Genomic DNA, 27,877 nt, shown 5'->3' on the forward strand with positions numbered 1-27,877 from the left:
CCGCCCTCATCAGAAGCAGCTGGCACCCAGGTGGCTTCCAGGTCACACAAGGTAAATCCAAAGTCCTCCCCGTGGCCCCCCCTGGCCTCAGCCCCGCCCCCCACACTGGCCCAGCCGCTCTCTCCCAGCCCTGCCTGCTCCTGGCTATTTCCTGCTGGTCATTCCTTCCCCCTCGCATGGCAGGTGGGGGGGCCGTCCCTGGGAGAAGGGGCTCCACCGTCAGCCTAAGGCAGGCCGAGGAGGCCGTCACTCATCTGGGGGACGATTTAACGAGAGAGAAAACAAAGCCTGAGAATATTCGACCAGAGCTGAAAAAATAAGGAGGGATGGCAGCTCGAGGTCCCCCTGGCCAGCCTTCAACACTTATAATCAAAAGAACCCTGGCCCGACCACTTGCTCACACCTTTACACAAGAGGCCTCCATTCACTGATCTCCCCGTCAGAATCCTCACCAGAAAACCATCACAGGAAACATCAGATGGTCTGAACCGCCACCTGGACCCAGGACTCCAGCGAGGTCCTCGGCCGACCACAGGGACCCGTCGCTGCGGGTGTGACTGCCAGGCCTTCCCTGGACCCACAGAATCAGAATCTACATCTCAGCCAGATCCTCAGGCAGCTGTCTGCATCCAGGATAAAGAAGGAAGCTGAGGGCCCTCGGGGGCAGCAGGGCCTCCCTGGGCCTGAGTAGTGCTGCCTTTTCTCTCCAGCAGGTCCTGCTTGAGACTCAAGGTTGTCTTAGGGGCAGGGGAAGGGGGGGAAGGGGAAGGGGAGAAAAAAAGAGGGGGGAGAAGACAGGGATTGTGTGATTCCACTTCGTGTTGCAAACCAACAATTGCAGGCCCTGTCCCACCAGGACTGGAGAGCAGAGCCAGACCCTGTAAGGAAGTCCCTTCGTGTTCAGGACGCCACTCGGCCACGCACTATGCTGCCTCTTGTCCTGACAGCACAACGTCAGTGATTCCCAACACCCTAAGCGTGCAGTGGTGAAGACATGCGGAAGAGAGGGTGGGAGGAAACCGGGGCCTCGGAAGGTGCTTTCTCACAAATAAAATACACCACCATACAGAGCTCGCTGCAAAGAATAACTCGAAAAGGTGACTCAGCTCTTTTCTTAACATACGCAAAGACACCTTCCAACATGATTGCAGTCATGGCGGGTATACACCTGTGCCCTTATGTCTGCCTGTAACATGTCACTACCCTATCCCCATATTTCTACTGTAACTGCTCCTGGCACCCCATCAGATCCGTGTTCACACAGCCCCAATTCTCCCGGATAAAAGGTTTGAGTCCTGTATCAAAGCTTTCAGTTTTCTGGAACCGAGGGGAAACATGTTTTTTTGGTTAAGATGACAAAATGTCTAGTTTCTAAAGGTCATCTAAGTGTGTCACACAACGCTATTTGCACTCCTAGAAAAGGGTGCAATTGCATGGATTTTCCACGGTACCCATGGGGTGAACGCTAACATTCTAGTGCACGGCCTCCTGGACCCAATAATTTTTGCTAAATTAATGATTACATTGTCAGTGGGAAAGTTCCCATTACAGAATGTAAGTGCTCAGAGCCAGGGCAGGAAGGGCCCCAGAGCTGTGTGAGGTGAGATGCCCGCTGTTCTCATCTTACTGGGCTCTCAGGCCCTCAGAGTTTTGGGTGGGCATGGAAGGAACCCACCCAAGCAGGGCCCAGATGCTGTGTTCAAGAAACACGTGTTCAGGGGAGAACCAACCAGCATCCAGCTCTGGTTGACTAGTACTTCACATTTCTGAGGACGGTTTTTAAGTTCTTATGTGGAGACATTAGTTGTTCCCAGATACAGCTCTGCAGATAAAAGAATGCTTTTGTGTGGGAGTTCCCTGGTGGCCTAGTGGTTAGGATTCCAGGCTTTCACTGCCCTGGCCCGGGTTCAATCCCTGCTCAGGGAACTGAGATCCTGCAAGCCACTCGGCGGAGCCAAAAAAAAAAAAAAAAGGAGTGCTTTTGATTAGTGAAGGTTTAATTCATTAAAATGACTTCATGAGAGAGCTTCCCTGGTGGCACAGTGGTTAAAAACCCACCTGCCAATGCAGGGGACACGGGTTCGAGCCCTGGTCTGGGAAGATCCCACATGCCTCGGAACAACAAAGCCCAAGCGCCACAACCATTGAAGCCCACGCGCTTAGAGCCTGTGCTCCACAACAAGAGAAGCCACTGCAATGAGAAGCCCATGCACCGTAACGAAGAGTAGCCCCCGCTCACTGCAACTAGAGAAAGCCCACGCACAGCAACAAAGACCCAATTCAACCAAAAGTAAATAATAAGTTAATTAATTTTTATAAAGCATATTAAAAAAAAAGACTTCATGAGAAAAGACAGCCAGAACATCTAGTCGCCCACCATTTCGCAGAAGGAAGTGGTCCACACTCAGTGAGATCCCAGGAGGGAGACATTCAGCAAACATCTGAGTACCTGCCGAGTGCCCCGTACTGTGCTGAGGCACACCCTGGTGAATGGACATATGTCCTGGGCCACCCCTTCTCACTGCAGCCTGTAGCCTGGCCAGTTCATCTCAAAGCTCACTTGCTCGTGCGTGAAGCAGATGAGCCACTGTGTGGAAGCATTAGTGCCTACTGCTAAGCAAATGTTCACTCGATGTTAGTCACTCTTTTTTTTTAATTTTATTGGAGTATAGTTGATTTACAATGTTGTGTTAGTTTCAGGTGTACAGAAAAGTGTATCAGTTATACATATACATATATCCGTTCTTTTTCAGATTCTTTTTCCCATATAGGTTATTACAGAGTATTGAGTAGAGTTCCCCGTGCTATACAGCAGGTCCCTGTTGGTTCTCTATTTTATATATAGTAGTGTGTTAATCCCAAACTCCTAATTTATCCCTCCCCCCGCCTCCACGTTTCCCCTTTGGTCACCATAAGTTTGTTTTCTAAATCTGAGTCTGTTTCTGTTTTGCAAATAAGTTCATTTATGTCATTTTTTAAAAAAAATTAATTCCGCATATGAGTGATATCATATGATATTTGTCTTTTTCTGTCTGACTTACTGTACTTAGTATGCTACTCTCTAGGTCCATCCATGTTGCTGCAAATGGCATTATTTGATTCTTTCCTATGGCTAATTCTTCCTATTAGTGGAAAGGCTTATACAGACTCCATCTATATGAGCTTTCTGCAAACAATGTCTTCATGCTTACTTTGCCACAGGCCAAACAGGACGCAGCTTTCCTGTTCAGACTACCCTCTGGGTCCATTTCTGTGCATTCTCAGCTGCACCAGGCCCTCCAGAAGCCCTCAATTTGTGTCTAAGGCAATGAGTCATTTTTGGCGTATGACATAGTGTTGCTTGGGGGTGGATACCTAGTCATGGTAAGTCTGTCCAGTGACCTGGCACTTATTTTTAGTTAAAGTGAAAATCAATTTAAACTTGCAGACATTCCTTGTGACAATGGAAGCAACCCAAAGAATGAAAAAAACAATAATTAGTCTTAGAAATAGTCTTCCTTAATGGCCAGGGCTGGGGGATTCAGGAATATAGCTGGGGGATTTTCATTTTGTTCAATAATCATATTATACAAATTCCACTGGAAAACAAGCATTTCATCACTTTGGTATCAGGTGTTACATCAATTTAGCCACCCCAATGCTCTTACTGTACAAACGCGTTTTCTGTTATCAAAGCTGTGTAAAAATCATCTGTATAATCTATGTAATATCTTCCATTTCTTTTGACTAGTAAGTAGGGTAGCTATTGTCTCATGTTTAAATATCTATCTGAAATTTTAGGTTCATTATTTGTTTTAGATGATTATAATTTACCTCTTCATTAACTTAGTGAAGAAATCATTAAGGCATTTTATACAAATTAAATAGTTTATGTATTTTTAGTATGAGGAATTTCACACAGTGGTCCTGTTTTCCAATGTAATTTGTAAAGCACAATCTTAAATTCCACTTGAGTTTTTAAAAGATTTTAAGGTTTTTGTCTCTAATTTGATTAAAAAAATATTTGATTTGGGGCAAATTATTTAAATACTTCTTGATTTTTTAATCTGAAAAATGGAAAGAAAATGCCACCTGCCTTACCAGATAAAATTCTGGTGTTATGAAAAAAAGTCATCTGTATACTTTTGAGCAAACCAGGCTTTGCTCCTCTGAGTATTAATTAGTTGTTACAACTGTAAAAGCAGGGCTTACTGAAAAGTGTTTGGGGTTGAGACCTCACAGAACTTCATTTAAATCCTACCATGGGCCACCTATAAGCCTGCCACCTTAATGAGGTTACTTCTCTCCCCTTGAGCCTCTCTTGTCACCTCTGAAATGAAGATGTGTGTGTCTTGGAGCCAGGTAATCAGGCCTGGAGATAAGAACCATAAAGCTCCTAGAACATCAAGTGAGCTCAATAACTAGAAGCTATAGTCATCTCAACATGAAATTTTACCATAATTTCACATCTGATTAGAAAACTATCCTGAAATTAAGACTTGTGATTATTCTCCTTGGTCTTTATTAGCTGCGAGCAAAACTCTCTTATCCCAGGGAAAATCAAGCACTGATACCATTTAGAGTCAAGATAAGATGGTAAAAGGACAGGGGTATAAATGACAGCATCTCTAGGAATAACCTCCTCCAAGGGGCTGTAAGTCTGCTGCTGCCTGCCGAGACCGGCCCCTGGGTGCACATCTTAAGGTGAACTTTCTTGGAAAGAAATGCATTCAACTGTTCAGTCACGTCTCAGGTAGGATCAAAAGAGGAGGTGGCTCTTGGCATGAAGTCCAAGAAGAAATGGAGACTACAGCCTCAGCTCTGCCTGAGGGAAAATGCCCAGATGCCTGGCCATGGTCGGCTCTCCAGGGACGGCCCAGATGTGTCAGTTCAGAGCATCAGGCGACCTCCCATTAACCTGACAATACACTGACCAAGCCACGTTCTCATATAATTTTGATTCTCAAAGTATCTTTTCCACTGACAAGAAGAGGTGTGGACTTACTGACCTCTATTATTCATAACTGCTCACAAGTTGCAGAGATAAGTAGCAGGTTAAGTATCAGTAGCAGAAAAAAATGCTGGTTCTGTCTATTGCATCATTACCTCAGTTGCCTTTGCACCAGCTACCAGGTAGTTGAGAAGACTTTTGGACAGGAACTCAAAAGAGTGACCTATATTTTTTTCAACAGACAGAGCACCTTAATTCTAAAATGACCTTGAAACTCTGACCTTGAAGCCTGGAGGGTTAAGAGACCAGTTCCTCTTCCTGTGCCAACAATTTATTCTCTTTCCAAGACCGGGGTAAGAGTCACTTAAGATGCTTCCTTATTTGGGCTAGCCCACTTCTCCAGAGGCACGTGCTTTTGAAGCCCTTTGACGGGGAAGCTTCTCTCAGCCCCACCCCGACCCCGCCAGACCCCATCCGGCACATCATTTAAGTAACTTGGGCGATGTCATCTATTTCGCTCCGCCACTTCCCCAACCCCAGCCTTGTTTATATCACAACATTTTCTCTCTTCAATGTTTATACCAGGGGCCACTTTACTAGAATACCAAATTAGACTAGCCCTGCCTCGCGCTGACGCAAAGGCAGGCTTGTGGGGCTTCGGCAGTGACTGATGTCGCGAGCGCCACCTTCAGTAGGACAGGGGGGGGCTTCCAAGGGACCCACGTGCCGGGGACCCCCATGCCTCCTGCCCGCCGCAGGCGGGGTGCCCAGGGTCGAGGGCGCGGGGCGCACGGGCGGTGACTGGCCAGGCATCACGTACGCGCCCGCGGCGGGCGAGGCTGCAGCCTCAGCGCCCCACCTGCCGCACCCCCCAGGCCCCGCCCGACTCAAGGGCGAAGGGAAGGTCACGGGCAGGGTGGGCGGCAGGCGAGGGCGCCGGGCCCAACACTTAAGCATCCCTGCACCGTGTGTGGTGAAAATGAGGCATCAGGGCCTTTCAACTCATCCGCGACAGGAGGAAGAAGGTAAAATAAAAACCAAAACCTAGCTCGAGAGGCGTCTCCGGCCTGCGATCCTCAGGCTCCAAGGACGCAGCCGCCTGAGCACAGCCCTGCTACTTTCTAGCGGTTGGGTCGCCCCACCCAGGTATTCACCGGGATCAGGAAACCCCAGCGTCTGGGAACCCCTGCGTCCCCATGTGCGCCCAGCGCTAGGGACCCGGGGCACGTCTGTGTCACCCTCGCTTTACATTGAAATATTCTCTTCGTGTGTCCGTGGGTACCGAGCCTGGGTCCCCTTCTCCCCGAAATCAGCTTCCACGCTTGGGGGTGAGGGGCGGTTGCTGGAGTCCGCGCTTGCGGGGCTGGTGACGCCCCGGAGTCCCCGCTTCCTGTTCCTTCCCATCCAGGGGAGGCTGGCGGGGAGGGCCCAGTGACCCATTTCAGCTTTCAGTTTGGTGACGAGCCGGAAGGGGACAAGAGATTAGAGCGGAGGAGAACCGTTTTTAAAATTTCCCAGCGGAAACGCGAGGTGGTGCCGGGCCGCCGGGCAACCCCGGGCAGGGACCCCCGTGCCTCCCCCGCCTCGTCCCGCCGGACAGCAGCGGGGACGCCGCCCGCGCCGCGCGGGGGTCGCGAGGCTGCCGACGCGTCGCAGGGACCCAGCGGATTTTTCCAAGACATTGGGGGTAGGGAGTGGGTGACGGAGCTGGGGAGGGCGCCGCGGCATCGGAAGTGGCCGCGCTGTAGCCAAGATTTGGAGGGGCGTCCAGCTTCATCCTACGACTCGGAAGAGAAATGACCACCGAGCGTGGTCCAGGCGACCCCGTAGCCAGTCGCAATTTAAAAAATAAACGTGAAGGTGGAAAATTGACCTTCCTGGTAAGGGATCCTACTGCCATAGCCCTCCCTCCCCCCCGCCACCGACTCCGCAGTGACTCCTTCTGAGGCTGCACGGCCCGCACCCGCTCCCGCCACAGGAAGGTACCCCCGAGGTTCCTGGGCGCGGGGCTTCTCCCCCACCCTTCTCTTATCCCCGGTACCCGCTCTCCTCCTCTCTTCTCTTTGCTTCCCCCATCTCTTCTCCCTGGAGCCTCATCCTTTCTCTCTGGTCCCTGCTCCCCATCCTTTCTCCCCGGTACCCCCATCCTTTCTCCCAGGTACCCCCATCCTTTCTCCCAGGTACCCCCATCCTTTCTCCCGGTTACCCCCACATCCCTTCTCCCTAGTCCCCTCCCTTCGCCTCCGGCCCGGGACCCGGGGAGGCGGTGGCGCACCTTGGGCATCCCCGCCGCTGGTCAGCACGCCTATGGCTTTGCCGGCCCCGGAGAGTTGCTCCAGGAACTTTCGGAAGGAGCCCTTGGGGTTCGGGGAGACGTCGTGGTCGCCCATGGCGAGCAGGCCGGAGATCGCGCTCGGGAGGGTGCTCAGCAGGCACTGCGCCCCTCCCGCGCCGCCGCCACTGGAACCGCCGGCCCCGCCCGCGCGGCGCGCGCCAATGGGCGGCCAAGGGCGGGCTCAGGGGCGCGGGTAGGCGGGGCAGGCGGGATCGGGGGCGCCAGCTTTCAGGGAGCCGCGCGGGCCAGGGAGCTTGGCCTGGAGGGAGCACCACTTGGGGGGGGGTTGCATCGCAGGTGGGAGGAGCGTTACGAGCCGGAAGCACCTCAGAGGGAAGGAGAAGCACCGCAGGTGGGTGGGGAAATCACCGCAGGTGGGCGGAGCATCCCTGGTGGGGGAGGGGAAAGCACCCTAGGAGGGTGTGCAGCGAAGGTGGGAGGAGCATCGAGAGGGGGAAGTGCGGCAGGCAGGGGGAAAGCACAGCAGTTGGGTGGGAGCATCTTTGGGGAGCGCAGCAGGTGGGGGGAGTAGGGGGAAGGCGGGGCGCTACAGGTGGGCTGGCTCACCGTAGTTGTGGGAGCGTGGCAGCATCACGCGCGGGGAGCGCAGTAAACGGGGGGGGGGTTGTGCGGAGCGCCGCAGGTGGGAGCGCCGGGCCCGCGGTAGTTGGGGGGACCGAACCGTCGCAGGCGCACGCCCATTCCCGCAAGATTCCTTCTGGGGGCGGCGTTCGGAGCCGCGGGCACCCCAGCTTTTCCTCAGGCCTGAGGTGAGGGAGGAAGGACACACCAGCAGATCCTCCAGTCGGTGGGCGAACGTGGGCGTCGCTGGCTGGCGACTACGAAGCGCCGGTTCCGTCCCCAGAGAGGCTCTGGCCGCATGAGGAGGAGAAGGAACGTGGCCGTAGAGGACGCGCGGGGACCCTGGCGACACCTGGCGCCAGGCCGGGTGCTGAGAATGGAAGGGGCGGGAGAAGGGCAGGAAAGTCCTGGCGGGGCGATAAGACCCGAGTGCTTACGAAGGAAACCGCAGTGTCCTGTGTCGCCAGCCAGATGCTCGCAGCTCCGCTGGGAGCTCCGGGACTGAGGCGCTCACGTCCAGTCCATTGGGTGATGGATGAACAAGAAGCCGACTCTTCCGGGAGCTTAATCTAGGCTGGTTTCCAGCCGCGGATGTGCGGACGGATGCTTCTCCGGGCGCAGTCTTGCGGCGCACACAGCGCTGAGCTTGGGGTAGGGTCATCCCCAGGAAAGAGTTTCATAAGCAGCCGCATCAGCAGTTCCTGGTGGGGACGGCACAGTATCCCCTACTACCTGCGCGACGGATGTGCGTCAGGTGGATACAGAGGGAAAATAGGTTAAGTCAAGGCTGTCCCGTCCACCCGGAGCAGCCTGTGGTCGGCTGACAGCTGTTTACTGCGGGCCACCCTGGACAGAGGAGGGGGAGGGGGTGCGCGCACTTAAGCCGGGCTCTTTCTTGCCTTATCCTCCTGTTCATCCCTCTGAGCATCAAAAATGTATTGCAATAGATGAACAAATACCCGTTGTGGACAAGGCCAGAGATCTGATCTCTGCCCTGGGCCGGAGGTAATGGAGCAACTTCTAAACACCCGTGGTCATCTGAATCGCCTGGCCTGGTTTTTCGCTCTCCACCAGAACCACGGAAGTCCAGTTTCTGGGAGTGCTGCCAGAAAAGGTGTATTTTTAACAAGTTCCAACGCATTCTGATGACTGCAGAACCTGAGAGCACCTGTTCTAACGGGTTGAGCCTGAGCAAGTGATGCTGAGAAGATACTGGGCATCTTGAAGGTGTCCCCAGGGTGCCCTTCACTCTCCCGGTGCAGGAGAGTGGCGCCAGGCTGTGCAGCTCCGCCCAGAGGTGTTCCCGGCCCAGGATTTGTGCTGTAGAATCATCCATCCCTTTCTAGGGCATTCTACACTTTCCAAAGTTGGTGCACACTGAATTTTATTTTAGCCAAAAGGCCTTTATCTTCTTATAAAATTGATACTTTTGTAATTTAGAGGATTGGCCATTTGTCATCGAGTTGTCTGTCATATGGAAAACAATAGATACAAACTAAGAGTCCAAATAATGGGTTAAGTAAATTTTGATACAAATATATGAGTAGTTTTCTATTGCTGGTATGGTTATGAAGATAAATATCCATTTACATGGAAGTATATTCAGGATATATTAATAAATGAAGAAGCAGGGTCAGAAATACCTTGAACCTGTGTGTGTGTGTGTGTCTGTGTGTGTGTGTGTGTGTGTGCGCGCACACGTAAATTTAGATGTAAATAAATTTAGATATTTTAATTTCATTTCTTCTTATTATTATAGGTATTGTCTTTTTCTCCTATGAACAAGTATTGTTTTTGGAATAAAATATTATACTTCATTAAAAACAATAAAATTTAGAGTTGTCAGACCTCCAAGGTTATGTCTGTTTTGCAAAAGCTGAGGCGGCATTGTGGTTCAGACAGGTAATTCCTTATTCTTTCCAGTTAGGCCCATGAGCTCTGACCCATCGCTCAGTCTATCAGGGTGTAAAATACAGATGGCTGCAGCAGCTATGGAAAGATGTGGCCATCTCTCCCTTCTTTTTCTTTTGCAGTACATGTATTTTAGTAGTTCTTCAACTGGTGGTGGGGTTGTTTGTTTGTTTGTTTTAACTTCGGCCTTAGAAGAGGCTTCTCTGATACAAGAGGGAGAATTGCAAGGCATGTGGAGGGTACAGTTTACCTCCAACAGGACATGCCACGTGCCTTAGTTCTCCATTGCTGCCTAAAAAAATTACCCCGAGCTTTTGTGGCTTTTATGAGCACCCATTTACATCACAGGAATATCGTCCCAGGGCTTTGCTGGACGCTCTACTCCTTGTCTCAGAAGCTGCAACAAGGTATCCGCCGGGGTCCAAAGTCTCATCTGACCCCTCATCTTGACAGTTTCCTTCCGTCCCAAGCCCTGAGCTGACGTTGAGCTAATCTACAACCACAGCTCCATAACCATCTCCCCTTTTCCTGGTGCCTCATCTTCGCTGTCTTTCTTCCCTAGACTTTACAGAGCCCAAGAACAAATGCAACCGCTTGCTAAACAAGGAAACACCGCCTTCGACTCCCCCCACCCGCCAGTTGTCTTTCAGTGTCTTTGTCCAAACTGAGAAATAATTCTGCTTTATATCTAGCAGCTACACTTTAAATTATATATTAACAAGTTGGATGCCCTCCAAGACCTTGACGCAGAATCATGTTGTCCTGAACCAATTAAAGTCAATATTTAAACACTTTCCAAAAAAAATGGAAAGAAAGCCCGTCTCATTATTTCTGCAAAGTAGGTGGCCATTAAAAGTTTTAACCCCTCCAGGAAACGTCATCGGTGATGTGCACTGGACCCTCTCACAGCACAACTATTTCCTTCTCCTGTGTTGGTGAAAGTTGATTCATGGAGACTTCCTCAAAATTCCAACACTTCTCTCGTAACAGGAGAGCACAGGTGCTGATAAGACAGAAGAAACTGACCTGTTCTTTCAGAGGAACTTCCGTAATTGTGGTTATTTCAGAAAACAGAGGATAGGAGAGAGGACTGTCTGTTGAAAAATGAGTTATACAGGAATTTCCCAGTTAGGAAAGGAAATTATGATGATTTTAGCAGTGTGCCATGTGATGGTTAATTTTATGTGTCAACTAGGCTGGATCACGGGTGCCCAGATAGCTGGCAAAACATTGTCTCTGGATGGGATGGTGAGGATGTTTCCAATGAGATTAACATTTCAATCAGTGAATTGAGTGAAGCAGATCCCCTCCCTGACATGGAGGTGTGAGGCTCAGCCAGCCTGATGAGGGCCTGAGGAAGGGTGAATTTGTCCTCTTTCTCTCTCCCCATGTATATATATATATATATATCACTGGTTCTGCTTCTTTGGAGGAGCCTGACTAGTACATACATTCAGGTTAAATATGTTCATTCTATGTTTTAGTTGTGAGATGCTAAATCTGAATACCAATTTGCATATGGTCTATACAGAGTCCTGTGTCCCTGATGGTATTTACATGTTTGAATTTGAATTTGATGACAAGTTCTCAAAGCTCCCTTACTTCTGTATCAGAATCAAAGTGCTTCATGGCCAGCATTCAAGGGCAAACATGCTGAAATATCCAAAACCAAAGCTATAAACAACAGTGCTTTTGCAATTCGCAGACGGGCACACATGGACCATGCGTGTGTGATTGGCAATGCCAGCACGTAGCCCAAGTTTTGAACGTTTTTGGGTGTAAAACTTCTAAGATTCCCATATAAGACACAGATGTCTTCCTCTACCCGAATGTGCATATATACACACACACAACACCCTGAATGTAGCATACAGTTTAGGGAACTCATGAGTCTGGTGACTGACCAGGCCACAGCCGAGGACAGAGGATGGAGTCTGGTCACAGGTCCAAAGGGCAGAAAACTGAGTCCTCCCGAGCAGCCTCCCTCTGGCTGCTCACCGTTCACCATTGGGACCTTGTCTTATCTTAGAGCCCAAGCTGACCCCAGGCCAGATGGGGACCGGGGGCCCGTTCCCGGGGAAGCACTGGGGTCTTAGTCCTGAGTCTGGGGGGAACACCCCTCCCCTCCCCTGTGATGCTGTTTGGAGAGCATCACTTTAAGAGCTCCTGCTGTCTCCACCGATTACGTGGTCCTTTGATCCTCTTTAGGAGCAGACCATTCTTTTGTCTATAAGACCTTTTCACCAGCATAGGCCATTCACTTAGAGTCATATTTCCACAATCATGAGGCATTTCTGCAGCAGTCGGGGCTGATCTTGTTGTCATGTGAGGTGATCTGAGTCCTGCCCTGGAGTCCATGGCCCTGCTCCACCCTCATCCCCCAGGGCCCTGGGGGCAGCTGGTCACTGGAGCTGCTCTCCAGGTCACTTAGGAGGCTCTCTCCTTTCCTCTGTCCAGGTCACCGAGGAGCATAGGATGAAGGCCCTCCAGGCACTGCCACCCCAGCCTTTAGTGCCAGAGCCCATGGGAAGAACCCTTTCTGGGGTCATTGGATCATCAGGTGGAAAGAGTTTGCACAGCAAAGACAGAGACATGAGAGATGGGGGGAGAGAGACAGAGGCAGACAGACAGAGACAGAGATACACAGAGAGAGACAGACAGAGCCAGAGAGAGAAAGCAAAATCACAATATTCCTTAAGTTTGCCCCTCACTCAAGCTGCTGCCCTGCTTCTGTGCCAAGATAACCGCCAAAAATGTTTAAAATTGCCACTCCCCCCTTCCACAGCTTTCCAACTCCCTCAGACTCCCTGAAGTCCTCTTTCCTCTACTGCAGCTTCTCTGAAACTTCTGAATGTCACCAACTGTCTGTCCAAACAACCAGCCAATAAAACAGCTTTTGAAACCAATTACTCGGTTGCTTCTTGTTGATATTTTTCTAAACTCTATGGTGCTATTTCCTAATACCTCCTCCTAAAACCCTCTGTAGGTTGGATTTTTTTTGTTTGTTTTTTGGTTGTGATTTTACATGAATTAACCTTAAAATAGAACATAAATAATGATGGTCAATGTAAGTGAAGAGAAGATCAAGCATTTCAGGAATGATTTCTGTTCGTGGGCTTGTGCTCTTTAGAAAGCGTTGGGTCTCCTTCCCTCACAGTTACAATGAGAACCTTAGCATGTAGACTTGCTCTGTGGAGAATAAAATACCAGATAATAAGCATGAATCTCAAGGTTTCTCCTGCATCCAAATTTTTTTTTTTTAATTTTCATTACGTTGGGTTGGTGCCTCCTGTGTCCTGTGTCCCAGAGATTCTGGAAGAAAGAACATTTGGGAAACCCTGGTTAGTCCCATGCAATCTGTTCCATGGTGTTTAACATATTCTAACTCAGAATTACTGATTCACAGGACTTGAAGCCCCTTCTGGGATGCACCTTGCCCTGCCATGTTCTGATTCACTCAGAATACCTGTGGGCTTGGAGTTTAGACCCAATAAGTAGGGCAGGAAACAGCCTGAAGGAGGACTGCTATTAGCAAGGAAGACAAAATTATTCTGGAAACAATGTAACGGTCACTAGACACAGGAAGATAGTTCTCTATCTATGGGGGTTACTGACGATTCGGTTAAGTACCAATATTCAAAATAGCATCTTCAATATGCCAGCACTCACAGGGCGGATGTGGGGATGAAGGTCTGCCCTGCTCAGTGGGTCAGAGGCTCAGATTCTCCTACGAAGGGAATCGAATGGATCCCCCCTCTCACTCCCCCACCCTGTAGGCCTCACACCCAGCCCCCAGGTGGGCAAGGAATGAGCCCATTCTGTCATTGCCTCACTTGACCTCGGCCTCTTTGGCTAGAACACATTTATTAATACTTCCCAAGACTCTCCACTGGAGCCGCACACAGAAACCTTTGTCCCCCACTGGCTGCACGCTTCTGGCGCAGGAGGTGCTGGTCTCAGGCTGCTTGACTACTGGTCTTCCACTCTGTCTCCAAGATTTTGACCTCAGTGGAGGGTTCAGGAACTGTCTTTTTCAACTTATTCTCAGACTTTTTTTCTTTTTTTTAAGTCAAGCAACCAAAAGAAATAAAGGACACAACCAAAGTAAGGTGAGTCAGATGCAAGTGGAAAGTTTATGTGATGAAATGGAATATGCATGTGTATTAACACTCAATGTGGCTACCATACTGGGGGCTTGTTGGGCTGTGAGCTTCCTGGCACCTGGAACCAAATAAAATAGATAAAAAATAAGGAAATGCTGAGATTCTCTGTCAGGTCCTTAATGAGTTTTACAGTCTTTTTCTTAAATTCTAGTGTTTTGGAGTCATAGAAATAATACAACAGGATCTCTTATGAGCAGTGTGGGCCTTCCCAGGTGGGCAGAAGAATTAAGAGCTGGTGTACAGACCAGAGGGCAGTTTGTATAAATGGAATGAGTACAAAGGATGATGGTTTATCTGATGGGAATTTTCTACCAAAATGTGAAATGGAGAATGTGGGGAGGGAGAGAGAGAGAGAGAAGAACAATTCATCACTCTTGCCCAAAGACCCTGGGCCGATCATCCAGACCACCCTCCCCTGCACCACAAGCATTCTGGAGAGAGGCTGGTACAGCTGGGGCTGCAGCTCTCTTTCTAGAACATGCCATCCTCTGGCTGTTCTTGTTTTGCCCTTCACTCTCCATTTTGAAAATGAGGCCCTGTATTTGGAGCTTGTTTTCACATCTCGTTAGCTATGTCCTGGTGATGGTCCAGAAATGACTCCAATTTTATTAGCACATGGGTCCTCAGATTTCTTTCCATGAAACGTGCTCCTGGAAGCCTTCCCTGGAGGCGGCTGATTCTAGACTGTGTTTATGGACTCCTGAGCTCTCCTTCAAGTCAGTTGTTCCCTGACGCCTGTTTGTTCTCTGCATTGCTATAATGCATGTGTGGACAAAGGTACACGTGCACACGCACACACACACACACCAGGTGATTAAACAAGCTTCCTTTGCGTCCCCAGCTTTCAGGAGGCGAAGCAGGGGCAGCTGCCACCCTGCTTCTTTTCCCAGCCATGCGCTCGCCTCTTTTGCGGGATCAGGGGCGTTCCCCCAGGACTCGGCCTCAGGCCTGCACCCCTTTCCTGGGACTTGGCATCCTCCGCCTCCTATTCACCTGCTGTGTCTTTGATGCCCCATCTCTGCCACCGTCGCCGAGCCAGCACCAGGTCCACAGCTCGGGATGGATGGCCATAACGTGTGGCAGCGTGTTTGAGCGTTCAGCAGAGTCTCTAGACTCTGAGTCAGAGTCTTCAAACCGGCTTCCACGAGTGGTGATATGACCTGCGACTAGAGGGACAGGTAAGGTCTGGGAATGTTCTAGACCGAGGCCACAGGAAAGAAGGATGTGGGTACTGTGTTGCGCGGTGGCCAGGAAGGGTATCGGGAGAGCTGGGGGAGAAGCAGCTGGCAGGCGGGGGCGGAACTCAGGTGCGGGGGGAGAGCAGGTGAGGAGAGCTGGGCAGGTGCTGACTGGGGAGGGGCCCTGAGCGTCTAGACTGCACGGGGCTGCCCCTGGGGTCCTCGCGCTGGGGGTGTGGAGTCAGAGATGTCCCCACACCCCTGCTGTTCACCCTGGGGGCCAGGACAGACCCAGGCTGTCGCCTCTGCAGTACTGGGCTGTGAGGAGCTGAAATTAATACACAACCCTCTCCTCTCTCCAGACCTGTGTTTCCCTTTACTCTTTTCGGGGGTGGGGGAGAAGCAGGATGGAGGTGTCACTCAGTGAGGGCCTGTGACTTTCCACCAAAAGACATACCAGAGTAAAATGGTGTGTACTGCCAAGGAGGCCTTGTCTGCCCCGTCCTCCCCGCCCTCCCTGCCCAGGACTTCCTTGTACGGCCAAACCCAGGAGCTGTGAGCCTGGCCTGGACCCCTTTGGAGGAGTCTGTCTGGGGCAGTGTTGAGCAGATTCCAGAGGCTGGGACGGGCAGAAGAAGAACATTTAGACAGGCCGGAGCTGCAGTCCCTGTGGTCACAAGGCCAGGACACTCGGGGCCTCTTTTCAGGCAGCAGGGAAGGGCTGGCAAGTCTGCTGCAGGTGGTAGGACCCCTGCAACTGGGCGATGGAATCAGCTTGGGGGGTGGCGACCAGGGTGTTTCCTTTAATGCAAAGAAGGAAGATAGAAAATATATGAAGGCATCACATTTAGCGAGAGTAACTGCTGTTTTGTGAAACACTCCAGAGGTGTGACAGTCAAATAAGACTCCTTTCTTTGTGGGATTCATGGTTTGTAAAACATGGTTTCAGTGCATGATATTTCAGTAAATGTTAAAAATATCACTTGGAAATCCCGCACGGATGTGGGAGATGGTGCATCTGTTCTCCTTCTCTCTCCTCCCCCCACCTCCCACTTCTTTCCTGCTGGGTGTCTTCTTGTTACTCCTTGAAGGCTGGGACCAGGCGCCAAAGGGCCACTTAGTAGGATAAAAAGCAGGACGACATGGCATCCGTGTCCACAGGGGAAAATGCCGCTTCATCCTAAGGGCCTTTGTCCAGCACAGGGCCAGGCTTTTTGAGGACGGGGCTGTACTTGCTCAGCGTCCCACAGGGACCCAGTACCCCAGGTGCTGCTGGACCTGAACCTTCATTCTGGAATGGGAGCTGAGCTGCGTGTACATTTCCATCTCTATTGTTGGGAATAACAGGAATCTAGACACGTCATCTTTACTCTGTTCCCTAGTTCAAGTTGGAATTTAGAGAATATATACATACCTGAAAATCAGTTTCAAATAAATAAGCTTTATATAAGTGGTACCATGACCTAATATTGAGAAAGTAAAATCCTGACCAAGCAGACGGGATTTCATTGGTTTCTGGACAGTTGGCAAGATTCTGTCTCCTGACCCAGCTCGATCTGGCTGGGAACACTGAGATCTAAGCTTAGCCAAAGCTTTTCACTGCAGTCAGAGAAACTGTGCGTGCGTGTGTGTGTGTGTGTGTGTGTGTGTGTGTGATGTAATACTACATTCTTCTTTGGATTTATCTCAAGATATTAAAAAAAACCTTTGGAATTTTTTTCCATCTCTCCTCACTGCCTTGCTTCTCAAAGCGTCGTCTGTGCCCTGGGAATCTACATCCCTGGGGCCTGTTAGAGATGTGGATTCTAAGACTTCATTCTCCAGGTGATTTTATGAGTATTAAATTGTGAGAAGCAATTTCCTCACTAAGCTTTTATAGAAGACCCCTATGCTTTAGACACCCGCCATCCCCTACAGCCTCTTCCATCTTTACTCTGTTCCTCCTCTAACAGAGATACATGCAAACCTCTGACGTGTATGCTCTTCTTTCTCTCCACATGACGGCCCCAGAACCGTGGATGTGGAGACTTAGTCAACTCTTTTGACAGTCATATAGATCCCCTGATTAAAAAGTTAGAGGAGGGCTTCCCTGGTGGCGCAGTGGTTGAGAGTCCGCCTGCCGATGCAGGGAACACGGGTTCGTGCCCTGGTCCGGGAGGATCCCACATGCCGCAGAGCGGCTGGGCCTGTGAGCCATGACTGCTGAGCCTGCGCGTCCGGAGCCTGTGCTCCGCAACGGGAGAGGCCACAACAGTGAGAGGCCCACGTACCTCATAACAAATTTCAAGTGCACAATACAATTTTAACTACAGTCACCATTCTATACATTAGATCCCCAGAATGTATTCCTCTTATAGCTGTGCATCAATTATACCTCAATAAAAAATGAGAAGAGAATGAATAATTTCCCTAACGAATAGACTTGAAATCCATTTATTTCCAAGGAATTTATTTCCCACGTAGTCAGGGATTAATGGGTCCCCGTTAGATAACGTGGTGTTTCTCCCTTCAGTACAAAGCACTTCCTCAGACGTAGTGTGGGTTTGAAATAAATAGTAACCAACTCGGAATTTATTCTTTTTTTTCCTTTTTTAGGACACTAAGATTTACAGAAGTACCTCTGAGCTCAGTATTTTAAATGAATCTGTATACCTTCAAATTCAAAGATAAAGCCTTATCATATATTTTTGAGGCTTCCAAAGGACAAAGTGTGTTTGATTCTTTGCTGTTCTGATAGCATTTTCCTTTTCTCCTTTCTTGCTGCTTCATTGAGGCATCATTGAAGCACAGTAAACTGCACTTATTGATAACATGAATTCATGAGTTCGGACCTGTGTGCATCAAGAACATGATGGGGTGGCCATCACCCCAAGAGTTTCCCTGAGCCCTCTCTCCTTCACCCCCACCAACCTCACAGAAAGAGCTGCCTTCTGTCACTGTAGACTTATTTACATTTTTTAGAATTGTATTCAAATGAAATAATGTGTTATGTACTTTATTTTTGTTGGCTGTTCTTTTGGAGCATTATGATTTTGAGATTCAACCATGCTATAGCATGGATCCATACCTCTTTCCTTTTTATTTACTGAACAGTTTTCCATTGTATGGACATCACTTGTTGATGGCTGTTGGGGTTATTTCCAGGCTTTGGTTGTTACAAATAAAGCTGCTGTAAGCACTGGTGTACAAGGCTTTGTGCGGGAATCTGCTATCATTTCTTTTGGGTCATTACCTGGGAGGGGAATGATTGGGTTATATGGACGTGTATGTTTAATTTTTAAACACACTGCCAAATTGTTTGTCGAAATGGTCGCACCATGTTATCATTTTACAGCCCCGCCAGTAGCGTGTGAAGTTCCAGTTGCTCCACATCCTCGCCAACGCTTGGCAGAGTCAGCCTTTGACATTTTAGCCCTCCTGGGGGTGTGTGGAAGTACCTCCTACTGGTTTTAAACTGCATCTCCCTAACCACCAATGGTGTTCAGCATCTTTTCATATGCTTATCTGCCATCTGCCATCTTATCTGCCACCCTTTAGCAAAGTGTTTATTCAAATCTTTTGCCCACTTTTCAATTGGGTTGTTTTCTTATTATTGAATTGTGAGAACTCTTTATAAACTGTAGATATAAGTCCTCTGTCAGGTATATCTTTCACACATAATTTCTTCCAGCCTCTACCTTGAAGATCAAAGCTGTTGACTTTTGATGAGGTTCAGTTCATAAATTTTTAAGAAGCTTTATGATTGTGTTTTGGTGCCATCTCTAAGATATTTTTTTACCTAACCCCATTTCACAATTAATTTTTGTATGTGGTGTGAGGTAAGGGTTGAGTTTTATCCTTTTTTCATTTCCTATGCAGTGAATATGCTGCACTGTTTCAGAGCCTTTTGTTGAAAAGACTCACCATTTACATTGAATCACCTTTACACCTCTGTTGAAAATCCATTGGCCATATAAGTGTGACTATTTCTGTGCTCTACCATTGATCCATGTGTCTGTCCTTTCCCCAGTGCCACATTCCTGGGGTGTCTTAGGATTGATAGAGATACTTGAAAGGAAGCAATGTGAGTCTTATTTTGCTCTTTTTCCCTGGATGATAGCATGTTTTGAACCCATCACGATACAAGTTTTCTGAGGAAATTTGGCTGAAGTTTCAGTTTCTTATTTTTGTAAACTGACTTTGTTCATTTAGGGGTCACAACAGTCAAATTGCATTTCACTGAATCTTAACTTCCATCTGCTCTACAATGAAGCACTATTTTGTGTACTGACTGCAAACAAACAAATAAGAAGCCCTCTGGTTGTACTACGGATCCTGAGTTGGAGATATTAAAATGTTAAAAAATGTGTTTCACGGTACAAAGGAGAAAAGGTAATTGTTAGAAACTGATAACAAAGAGGGACAATTCATCATGGTTGCACAGTCCCCAGGAAAGCGGAAAGTTGTCTTGACTTCACAAACGAGCAGAATTTCCTTCCCTGGAAAGTGACCACTTCTGCTTCTCCATAAAAACTAGAAAATGGAGACATCCCTGGTGGCACAGTGGTTAAGATTCCACCTGCCATTGCAGGGCAAACAGGTTCGATCCCTGGTCCGGGAAGATCCCACATGCCGCGGAGAAACTAAGCCCATGAGTCACAACTACTGAGCCCACACCCCGCAACTACTGAAGCCCGTGCACTCTAGAGCCTACGTGCTACAACTACTGAAGCCCGCACGCCTCGAGCCCGTGCTCCGCGACAAGAGAAGTCTCCACGACAAGAGAAGCCTCTGCGACAAGAGAAGCCTCCGCAATGAGAAGCCCGCGCACCGCAACGAAGAGTAGCCCTCGCTCGCTGCAACTGGAGAAAGCCCGCATGCAGCAATGAAGATCCAATGCAGTCAAAAAATAATTGAAACAAAAACAAAAACTAGAAAATGCACCTTTACATCTAGGCAAAAACATCCATAGAAGACCCCTGGGACCACCTTTCACTGGTTTTTTTTTTGGTCCTTGGAGATTTTTAGATTTTATCAGCAGTAACCAAACCATTGGATGAGATCACGTGTGCAATGCTGGGCTCATGGGCACAAATTTGCTGGTTTCTCTCCTCTTTCTGGTTTCAGATCTTGCAGCATCCTTCACTCTGACCTTGGAACCTTCACCATTGCCCTTTCTTCATTAGTTAATCTGCTCATCACAGGATAGAATCACCTGATGGACAGTTAAAAACACACAGGCAATCTCCCAGGGGTTTTAGAATTGTGTTATTGCCATATAAGTAGAGCTGAAGTTTATTTAGCACATGCTGTGTGCAAGACACTGGTTTGAACAATTCGAACAATTTATTTAACCCTCATCACCCTCTTATAAAGCAGGGATGTCAGGACCCACATTTTATCACTTTGGAAGCTGAGTCTCAGAAAGGCTACAAAATTTCAGGTGGCCACACAGCAGTAATGAAGGAGCCAAGACTAGAACCCACACAGCCTGACAGCAGAGCCGGGCCCTCACCTACCAGGCACCCTGTCCACCCTCCATCCCAGCCAGGCCCTTCATCCTGGACCCTGGACACTGGGTCAGATGAATCTAGCTGGCAATTCTAGAAAAGTCCTTCCCCAGCATTTAATTTCTGATAAACAAAACCTTAAAAATAAACCATAATTTCAGAGTTATCTATATTTGAACAGATGGTATTTGGTTACCATCTTGTATTCATGACCTACCTTTACTTCTTTTATTTTTATTAGACAGTGATAGAAAATGAAATTTTTTATTCCTCACTATTTGATATTTGTGGCTTCTGATGTACTGACCTTCATTATGAATCTACATGAAAGTTCTAGAGTCTGAGATTCTAAACTGCATTATACAAATACTTTCACTATCCTGAATTGCTAATTTGTTCTGTTTCCCCCTCCAACACCTCCATGGCTGTGGGCTTGTGTATCATTGCCATTTACCATTCACTAAAATTCCATTTCCTCCTTTCTTCTGGAAGCCTTATTGCTCAAGGCTGTAAAATGATGCAATCCTTACTGGCATTGGTTTATATACTCATTCTTCCTTATTGTGTTAAGCATGCTTTTCTTCCCGATACTTTGACATATGGGGCTTTAGGTACCTGGAAGAAATGCCCACCCCAGGCACCCCCCAGCGTAGCTGATTCCTAGACGAATGAAAGGATTTGCTTGGGAGTGTGCCTTTTGTCTGCAAACCAACCAACTCAGAGCCCAAACCCCAAACCTCCCCTTCCTTGAGCTCTTAGATGCCCAGCCTCTCCCCGCCTGCCCTAGCCACCCAGGGCCAGGTATCCAACAACTGGCCCCTTCAGGTCAGAACCCATCGAAATTATTCAAAGTAGCCAATCCTAAGCTTACTTGCCCTCCCACTCCTGGCTCTCATGCACGTATCCCCCCTCCCTCTGCCTCCCCACCTACCCTGGTGCCCCCCTCATGGCCCTGCTGGTGGGGCCTGCCCCCTCCTCTTGGAGCTGTGAGGATAAAACCATCTTGTCAAGGACAGGGTCTCCTGACCTGTTGGCCCCGCCATCCCTGAATAATAATAAAACCTGCATTTTAAAACTTCTCTAGAAAGTATTTCTTTCTTCACAAGGGAAATATGTACAAATGAGACTAGAAAGATGCGAGCAATGCATTCTGTAAGATGTGAAAATACGGATACTCTGTTAAATTCAAAGAGAAATGCTTAAGGCTGAGGCTATGGAACTCTGTATCTTACGCTCCAACAGAGTTGCTTTGAGAATGAAATGGCTCATTATTGCTTAAGTGTTTATAAGATAATATATCTGTACAAAATATTTTCCCTTAGCAGGAAATAACTTACACAACCATGAATTTATTACAATAAATGTATAGCATCAGTCACTTGTAAATGTAGGCAAACGGTATTTTATTTCAGAATCTTAAATTTCAAATTTGCTGAAAAATCTCCCTTACTCAGAAGTCGACTGCTTCTCAGCACAGCTGGTGTTGTTCTGTTAAAAAAAGTAGCTATCCATCATGGTTATGTTGAAACCCTCTTTCATAATGCTAAAGCAATAATGTTATGTAGAGTCCTCTAGTGAATGGCTCTCATTATACATCTGGTCAGCCAAAGTGTAAATATAATCATCAAGTCTCAGATGCTTTATAATTGTGTTTAACCCACATGACATTGAGCTTGAAATAAACAGCGGTGTTCTTGAATAGTACTGGTGTGTGTGTGTGTGTGTGTGTGTGCGCGTGGAGAGAGAGAGAGACAGACAGAGAGAGAGAGTCTGGTGTTATCACATAGGACACATCACAGTGCTACGCAAACAAAGGACTCATTCTCAATTCCTCTTCTAGGTAAAAAGTGGTTTCCTAATAAAAATGAGCTTGAAACCCCACACTCGTTGCCAAAGAAGAAAGAAGAAAACAAATCCTCCAAGGGGAACAGGGGGCACACACTCAGATGAGAGATGCATTATTCTTATAAGCCATGTCCCAAATCTTCCAGAACATATCAGAGAGGAGCACAGTTTAGCATAAATCAACTGGATGTACAGACTATACTTGGAACAAGTTTATTGGCACAGACTACATTTTGGAATATAAACCTTGAAAGAAGTAGACTTCTCAGTTTGATGGGGTCTGAGAATTAAGTGGGACCCAGAGCAAATGTAGCCTTGACCAGGAGAGAATGTTCCTGAGTAACAGTAGATAAAGTGATCCCTGATTATCGAGAAGTTCTGAGTAAATAGAACCAAAGTCCCTTTAGCGTCTCTATGGCTCGTATTCTATTGAGCATGGTGAATAATTTGCTGTTTTTTGTTTTCATGAAGTTCCACTTAAATGAATTGCTCTAGATGTCCTGGGTTGACATTGGCTGCTGGCAGTGAAGAATTTGGTGCCAAGGAATGCAAAGCATCATGTTAACATCCCCCTTAAAGAATCTGGACTTTAGCAAGACAATTTCTGGCTGAGGAAGTTGGGTTATATAAATACACCGCATTATATTTCAAACCGTCATTACTCAGCCCTAAGTGTTTCTCTGGGTGTAATGAAGGCAATATTTGCCTTAGAGAGACATGAATTATTACTCTGAGTCCTCTGAGGAATCTTTTTAAGATGATGCTGAATCATGATGAATGCCTTTTGGAGCTGAGCTTTCCTTCTGGACATGAAGTTCCCATGTTTATAGAAAAATTGATTTATTAAATATTAAAATGGGGGGAGGGGAAAGAGTCCTAAAAGAATGATTTGCTTTAAAACTACACACACACAAAATGCCCCACATCTTAGGAAGGGTCAGTGCAATGTTTAAAGGAGTGGTTGGGCTCTGATGTGATCATTGAGAACATAGGGAATTGTGCTATTTATTAATTTCAAGTTTTTAAATTTTTTTAGAAGGGGAAGCTGAGAATGTCAACATTGAAAGTCCACACCCTCAGCTTTATACTTTAGTCACAGGGACAAAGTGGAATTCAGAGTTACACAGAAAGGGCAGGAGAATGTCAGCTTTACTACTTTAGTCACAGGGACAAAGTGGAATTCAGAGTTACACAGAAAGGGCAGGAGAATGTCAGCTTTACTACTTTAGTCACAGGGACAAAGTGGAATTCAGAGTTACACAGAAAGGGCAGGAGAATCTCAGCTTTACTACTTTAGTCACAGGGACAAAGTGGAATTCAGTTACACAGAAAGGACAGGAGAATCTCAGCTTTACTACTTTAGTCACAGGGACAAAGTGGAATTCAGAGTTACACAGAAAGGACAGGAGAATCTCAGCTTTACTACTTTAGTCACAGGGACAAAGTGGAATTCAGAGTTACACAGAAAGGACAGGAGAATGTCAGCTTTACTACTTTAGTCACAGGGACAAAGTGGAATTCAGAGTTACACAGAAAGGGCAGGAGAATGATAGGTTCATTACTTTTCCTAATCCTCGGAGGAAAAGGGTCACTTTGACTCACTCGATGCCTCCGCGCTCCTCAAATTCTCTTATTAAAACAAAGCTATTTTAAAATTACACAGTGACACAGAGGAACTTCCGACTAAAACTCTTTACTGTATCTTCATTTTTTTCTACTTCGTTAAATGAAGATGCCCCATATATTTGACCTTGAGGTAACTGAGAGTCCTCCCTAAATATTTGTCACACTTATTGACCCAGGAAAGAATTTATATCCTTTAAGGGTCTTTTCCCAAGGGGTCCACATTGTGCTGGGAGACATGGGCTGTATCCATTATCGAGGGTAGAAAGCAAACTCATGAGTTTGCTCTTTTGCGATCTTTTTTTCGCCTTGTGTTGGTTATGTTTGTAAGTCACACCCAACAGATACTGTGCAGATACTAATATGATACAATTCAGAATAACATTGCCCCGTTTGGGGAGCTTTTATTGAAGAAGCTCAGCACAGCAAGTCCTGGGTCTCAGTCACATGATGTCAACTTAAGTGTGGTCTTGGGATGCGCTGTGCTGAGTAGTTTCCCAACGACTGTGATGCTCCAGGCCAGGCGCTATGCCAAGCCCTTTAAGTATATCTAACTCCTATGATCACCCTCATAACCTTGTGAGGAAGGTCCTGTTAGTCCCTGTTAACTAGACAAGGGCATTCAGTGACTGACCTCTGTGACTCTGCCCACGACCACCGCCGGGAGGGTCAGGTGTGGGCAGTCTGGCCCGAGCAGCAGCTACACGCTCTGCTGCTGCTCTCAAGGACCTCTCCATACAACCAATGACATATTTTTCTTTTTTTTAATTTTTAATTTTTAATTTTTTAAAATAATTTTATTTATTTTTGGCTGTGTTGGGTCTCCGTTGCTGCCCGCGGACTTTCTCTAGTTGCGGCGAGCAGGGGTTACTCTTCGTTGCAATGCGTGGGCTTCTCATTGCAGTGGCTTCTCTCGTTGTGGAGCATGAGCTCTAGAGCACAGGCTCAGTAGTTGTGGCACACGGGCTCAGTTGCTCCACGGCATGTGGGATCTTCCTGGACCAGGGCTCGAACCCATGTCCCCTGCACTGGCAGGCAAATTCTTAACCACTGCACCACCAGGGAAGCCCAACATCTTTTTAAATATAATAATAATTTAGAGATAATGAGCTTGGGCTTTGGAGCTTGGGCTCTGGTTGGCATCTAGCTGAGCCACTTACTATCAGGGTGAACTTCAGAAATGGATTTAACTGCCTTTGCCCCTGTGTCTTCTTGTCTTTGAAGCAAGAATAAGCCAACCTGTCAGGCTACTGACATAACTAGAGAAAGTGCACTAACCATCCAGCATGGCACCTGGGCTTTTGTAGCCCTTTGGAAATAGCTATTAATTAACAACAGATTAAGTATTAATAAGGCAAAAAGAGTAGGAAAAAAGTATGGCTAAAAGCAAGGAATTTTGGAAACTACCTTCTTGCACGTAAATAATTGAGCCATGAGATATCCATTCTTCTAATCCACCAGCCTCCGTAAATGACAGGGGCAGCGTCTCTGGGCAACAGGAATGGTACCATATAGATGGTCTCTTCTTTCTCCCCAGACACACCACTGATCACGTTCAAAATATCTTCCAAAGTATTTGTGGAATAACACACTATTTATCGATGGTAGCAATTCATATTTTCACTCTTTGACAGGTTCCAAGGAAAGACCACTGCATCTTAGGTTCTGTAAGATGATTTAAGTCTACCTCCCCCTTATCCTCCAAGATCCGTTTTCCTCTTCCGGAGCTACATTAACATTTATGCAGCTTTTTGGTGATTATATTTTACTTTGTAATATGCACATATCTTATCGAATACTAGTTTGTAAGTTACTTTCCAAGGTCGGGGCCGTCGCGAACTTGACTTTCTACCGTCACCTAGCACGGAGTTTTAGGTACTAATGGTTTATCGGTTGTGTCATTAGTTTTCGGGTAGGAAACACATTCCATTTGGATGCACGTTCAGCAATTTGACCAGTAAGGTAAGTGTTCAATTAACCAGTAAGGTGAGTGTTCTTGTTTCTTCTAGAACTTAATGTTGGTGGTTAGGACTGTAAAGGAATCAAAGCAGTAGGTTATGTTTCAAGTCAAGAAGCACTTCTTTCATGTCTGTAAAGAATCAATACCATTATCTTTCTGTAAGCAATCCCTTAGTTTCTAAATTATTTAAATGTTGGTGTTCTGGGTCATTGTTGTTCACTGCTATTATCTGATGTTCTAAATGAGAGTGAAGCCCAGTAAACCTTACACATCTGGCTTAATGGGAAACATGCGGATGGAGCTATTTTAGGATGGACTATAGCAATTTACAATTTTTACATTTTAAATGTAATACAATGGCAATGTAGAGCCAACTAAAATCTGGTAGCAAGAATAAAATCTCTGTTTCCGTTATTACAATTATTAATATTTTTGACCCCAGCTCCCTCCCAGGGCCCTTGTGGGAGATGATGGGATAAGTGTCATTTTGACCCAGGGAGCTTGTAAATAGGGTCAGTGATGCTTGCTCAAGAGAAGCTACTCCTCTGAGGAGTGTCACGTTTATTCTGCATTTTGTTTCTGGAACCAGTGCCTGGGAGGTGGAAACTTCCAGGATGCCTTTAGCCACTTTCCCCAGTCCTGGAAGAATGAGCAATTTTACCCGATAGAAAATGAAACTTGACCCTACAACAGGTCACATTAATTTCCTCATTTTGCAGAAGATGAAATCGTGGCACAGAGAGGTTAAGTAATAAGCCCCAAGGTTGCACAGCTAGGAAGAGGTGCGTCTGGGACTCAGATCTGGCCCCGGATTGGCGATGTCAACCACAATACAATACTGCCTCTCAGGCAGGAGCGAGTCTCCAGGAGGCAGGTAAGCAGCCACAGAACCATGACAGGTATTACGGGTACCGCTATATCGCAGCTGGTGGAGCTGGTACTGTGTCCGGTCTACTCGCAGCCCAAGTCACTTCCAGCACTTGCTGCGGCTGGAGGTCACCACCAGGCTCACTCCAAGGTGTTCGCAGTGGTCTAGTTTGTGCCCAGATCATCGTGGGAAGCTGTTTAGCTCCTCCTTGGTATCAGGTGAGTGTATCAGTTTCCTATTTGCTGCTGTAACACATGACCACAAACTCAGTGGTTTAAAACAGCATACATTTCATATCCTGCAGTTCTGGGGGTCAGATGTCCAGAGTAGGTCTCACGGGGCTAGAACCAAGGAGTCGGCAGGTGGTTCCTTCTGGAGGCCTCAGGAGAGCCTGTTCCTTCCCTTTCCCAGCATCAAGGCGCCTGCTTCCCGTGGCTGAGGGCCCGTCTCTCTCCAAAGCCGGGAGTGTAGCTGCTTCTCTCAGGTTTCTCTCCCATGATGGCCCCTGTGATCACATTGATCCCCTGGGATAATTTCACCATCTCCTGACCCTTAACACAATTATGCCTATAAAGTCCTTTCTGCCTTTGGGTCCTGTGCTCACAGGCTTCAGGGATTAGGGCATGGACATCTTTGGGGGGTAGCATCACTCTATCATGGTATGGTTTGTAGACAGCTTAGGTCCACACAAAATATACAAGACTCTGGAAGGTTGGTCCATGCCCAATTTCCATGTCTTTTTTTGCTTTCAGTTGTGGATGTCCTTCTCATTTTTCCTCTCCTTCTAGAGCAACTGACAGAAAATGAAAGAAATAGGTTTAGTTGGTTAAAAAAATAAATATTCAAGTGAGATGTCCATGCTGAGCTTGTGTATCTTTGCAACAAAGACACAGCTCTGGGCAACCCTACCCCTTTTAGGGGCTGAAAATGACTTTCCCTCATTTCCAGATGTTACGAAGGCAAGATGTGGCTTTACTGTGCGGATTTCTTGGC

At 47.4% G+C, this 27,877-nt stretch overlaps 1 protein-coding gene across 4 annotated transcripts in view; it reads right to left on the bottom strand.

Moving 5' to 3' along the window:
- Window positions 1-7,419, bottom strand: part of PFKP (phosphofructokinase, platelet) — a 161,612-nt gene extending 154,193 nt beyond the window's left edge. The window contains exon 1 of one of the 4 annotated variants that reach the window (XM_089906605.1): window positions 7,206-7,419. In XM_089906605.1, the coding sequence (XP_089762731.1) occupies window positions 7,206-7,320 (115 nt within the window). In that variant the 5' untranslated portion in view covers window positions 7,321-7,419. The remainder of the gene's footprint in view (window positions 1-7,205) is intronic. The other 3 variants (XM_089906606.1, XM_022554614.3, XM_022554616.3) reach the window with 3 other exon arrangements.
- Window positions 7,420-27,877: the final 20,458 nt, after the last annotated feature.

The sequence above is a fragment of the Delphinapterus leucas genome, chromosome 2 (genome assembly GCF_059928025.1).
Source record: "Delphinapterus leucas isolate spDelLeu-1000000601 "Yukka" chromosome 2, BTC_Dleu_Yukka2, whole genome shotgun sequence".
Lineage (NCBI taxonomy): Eukaryota > Metazoa > Chordata > Mammalia > Artiodactyla > Monodontidae > Delphinapterus > Delphinapterus leucas.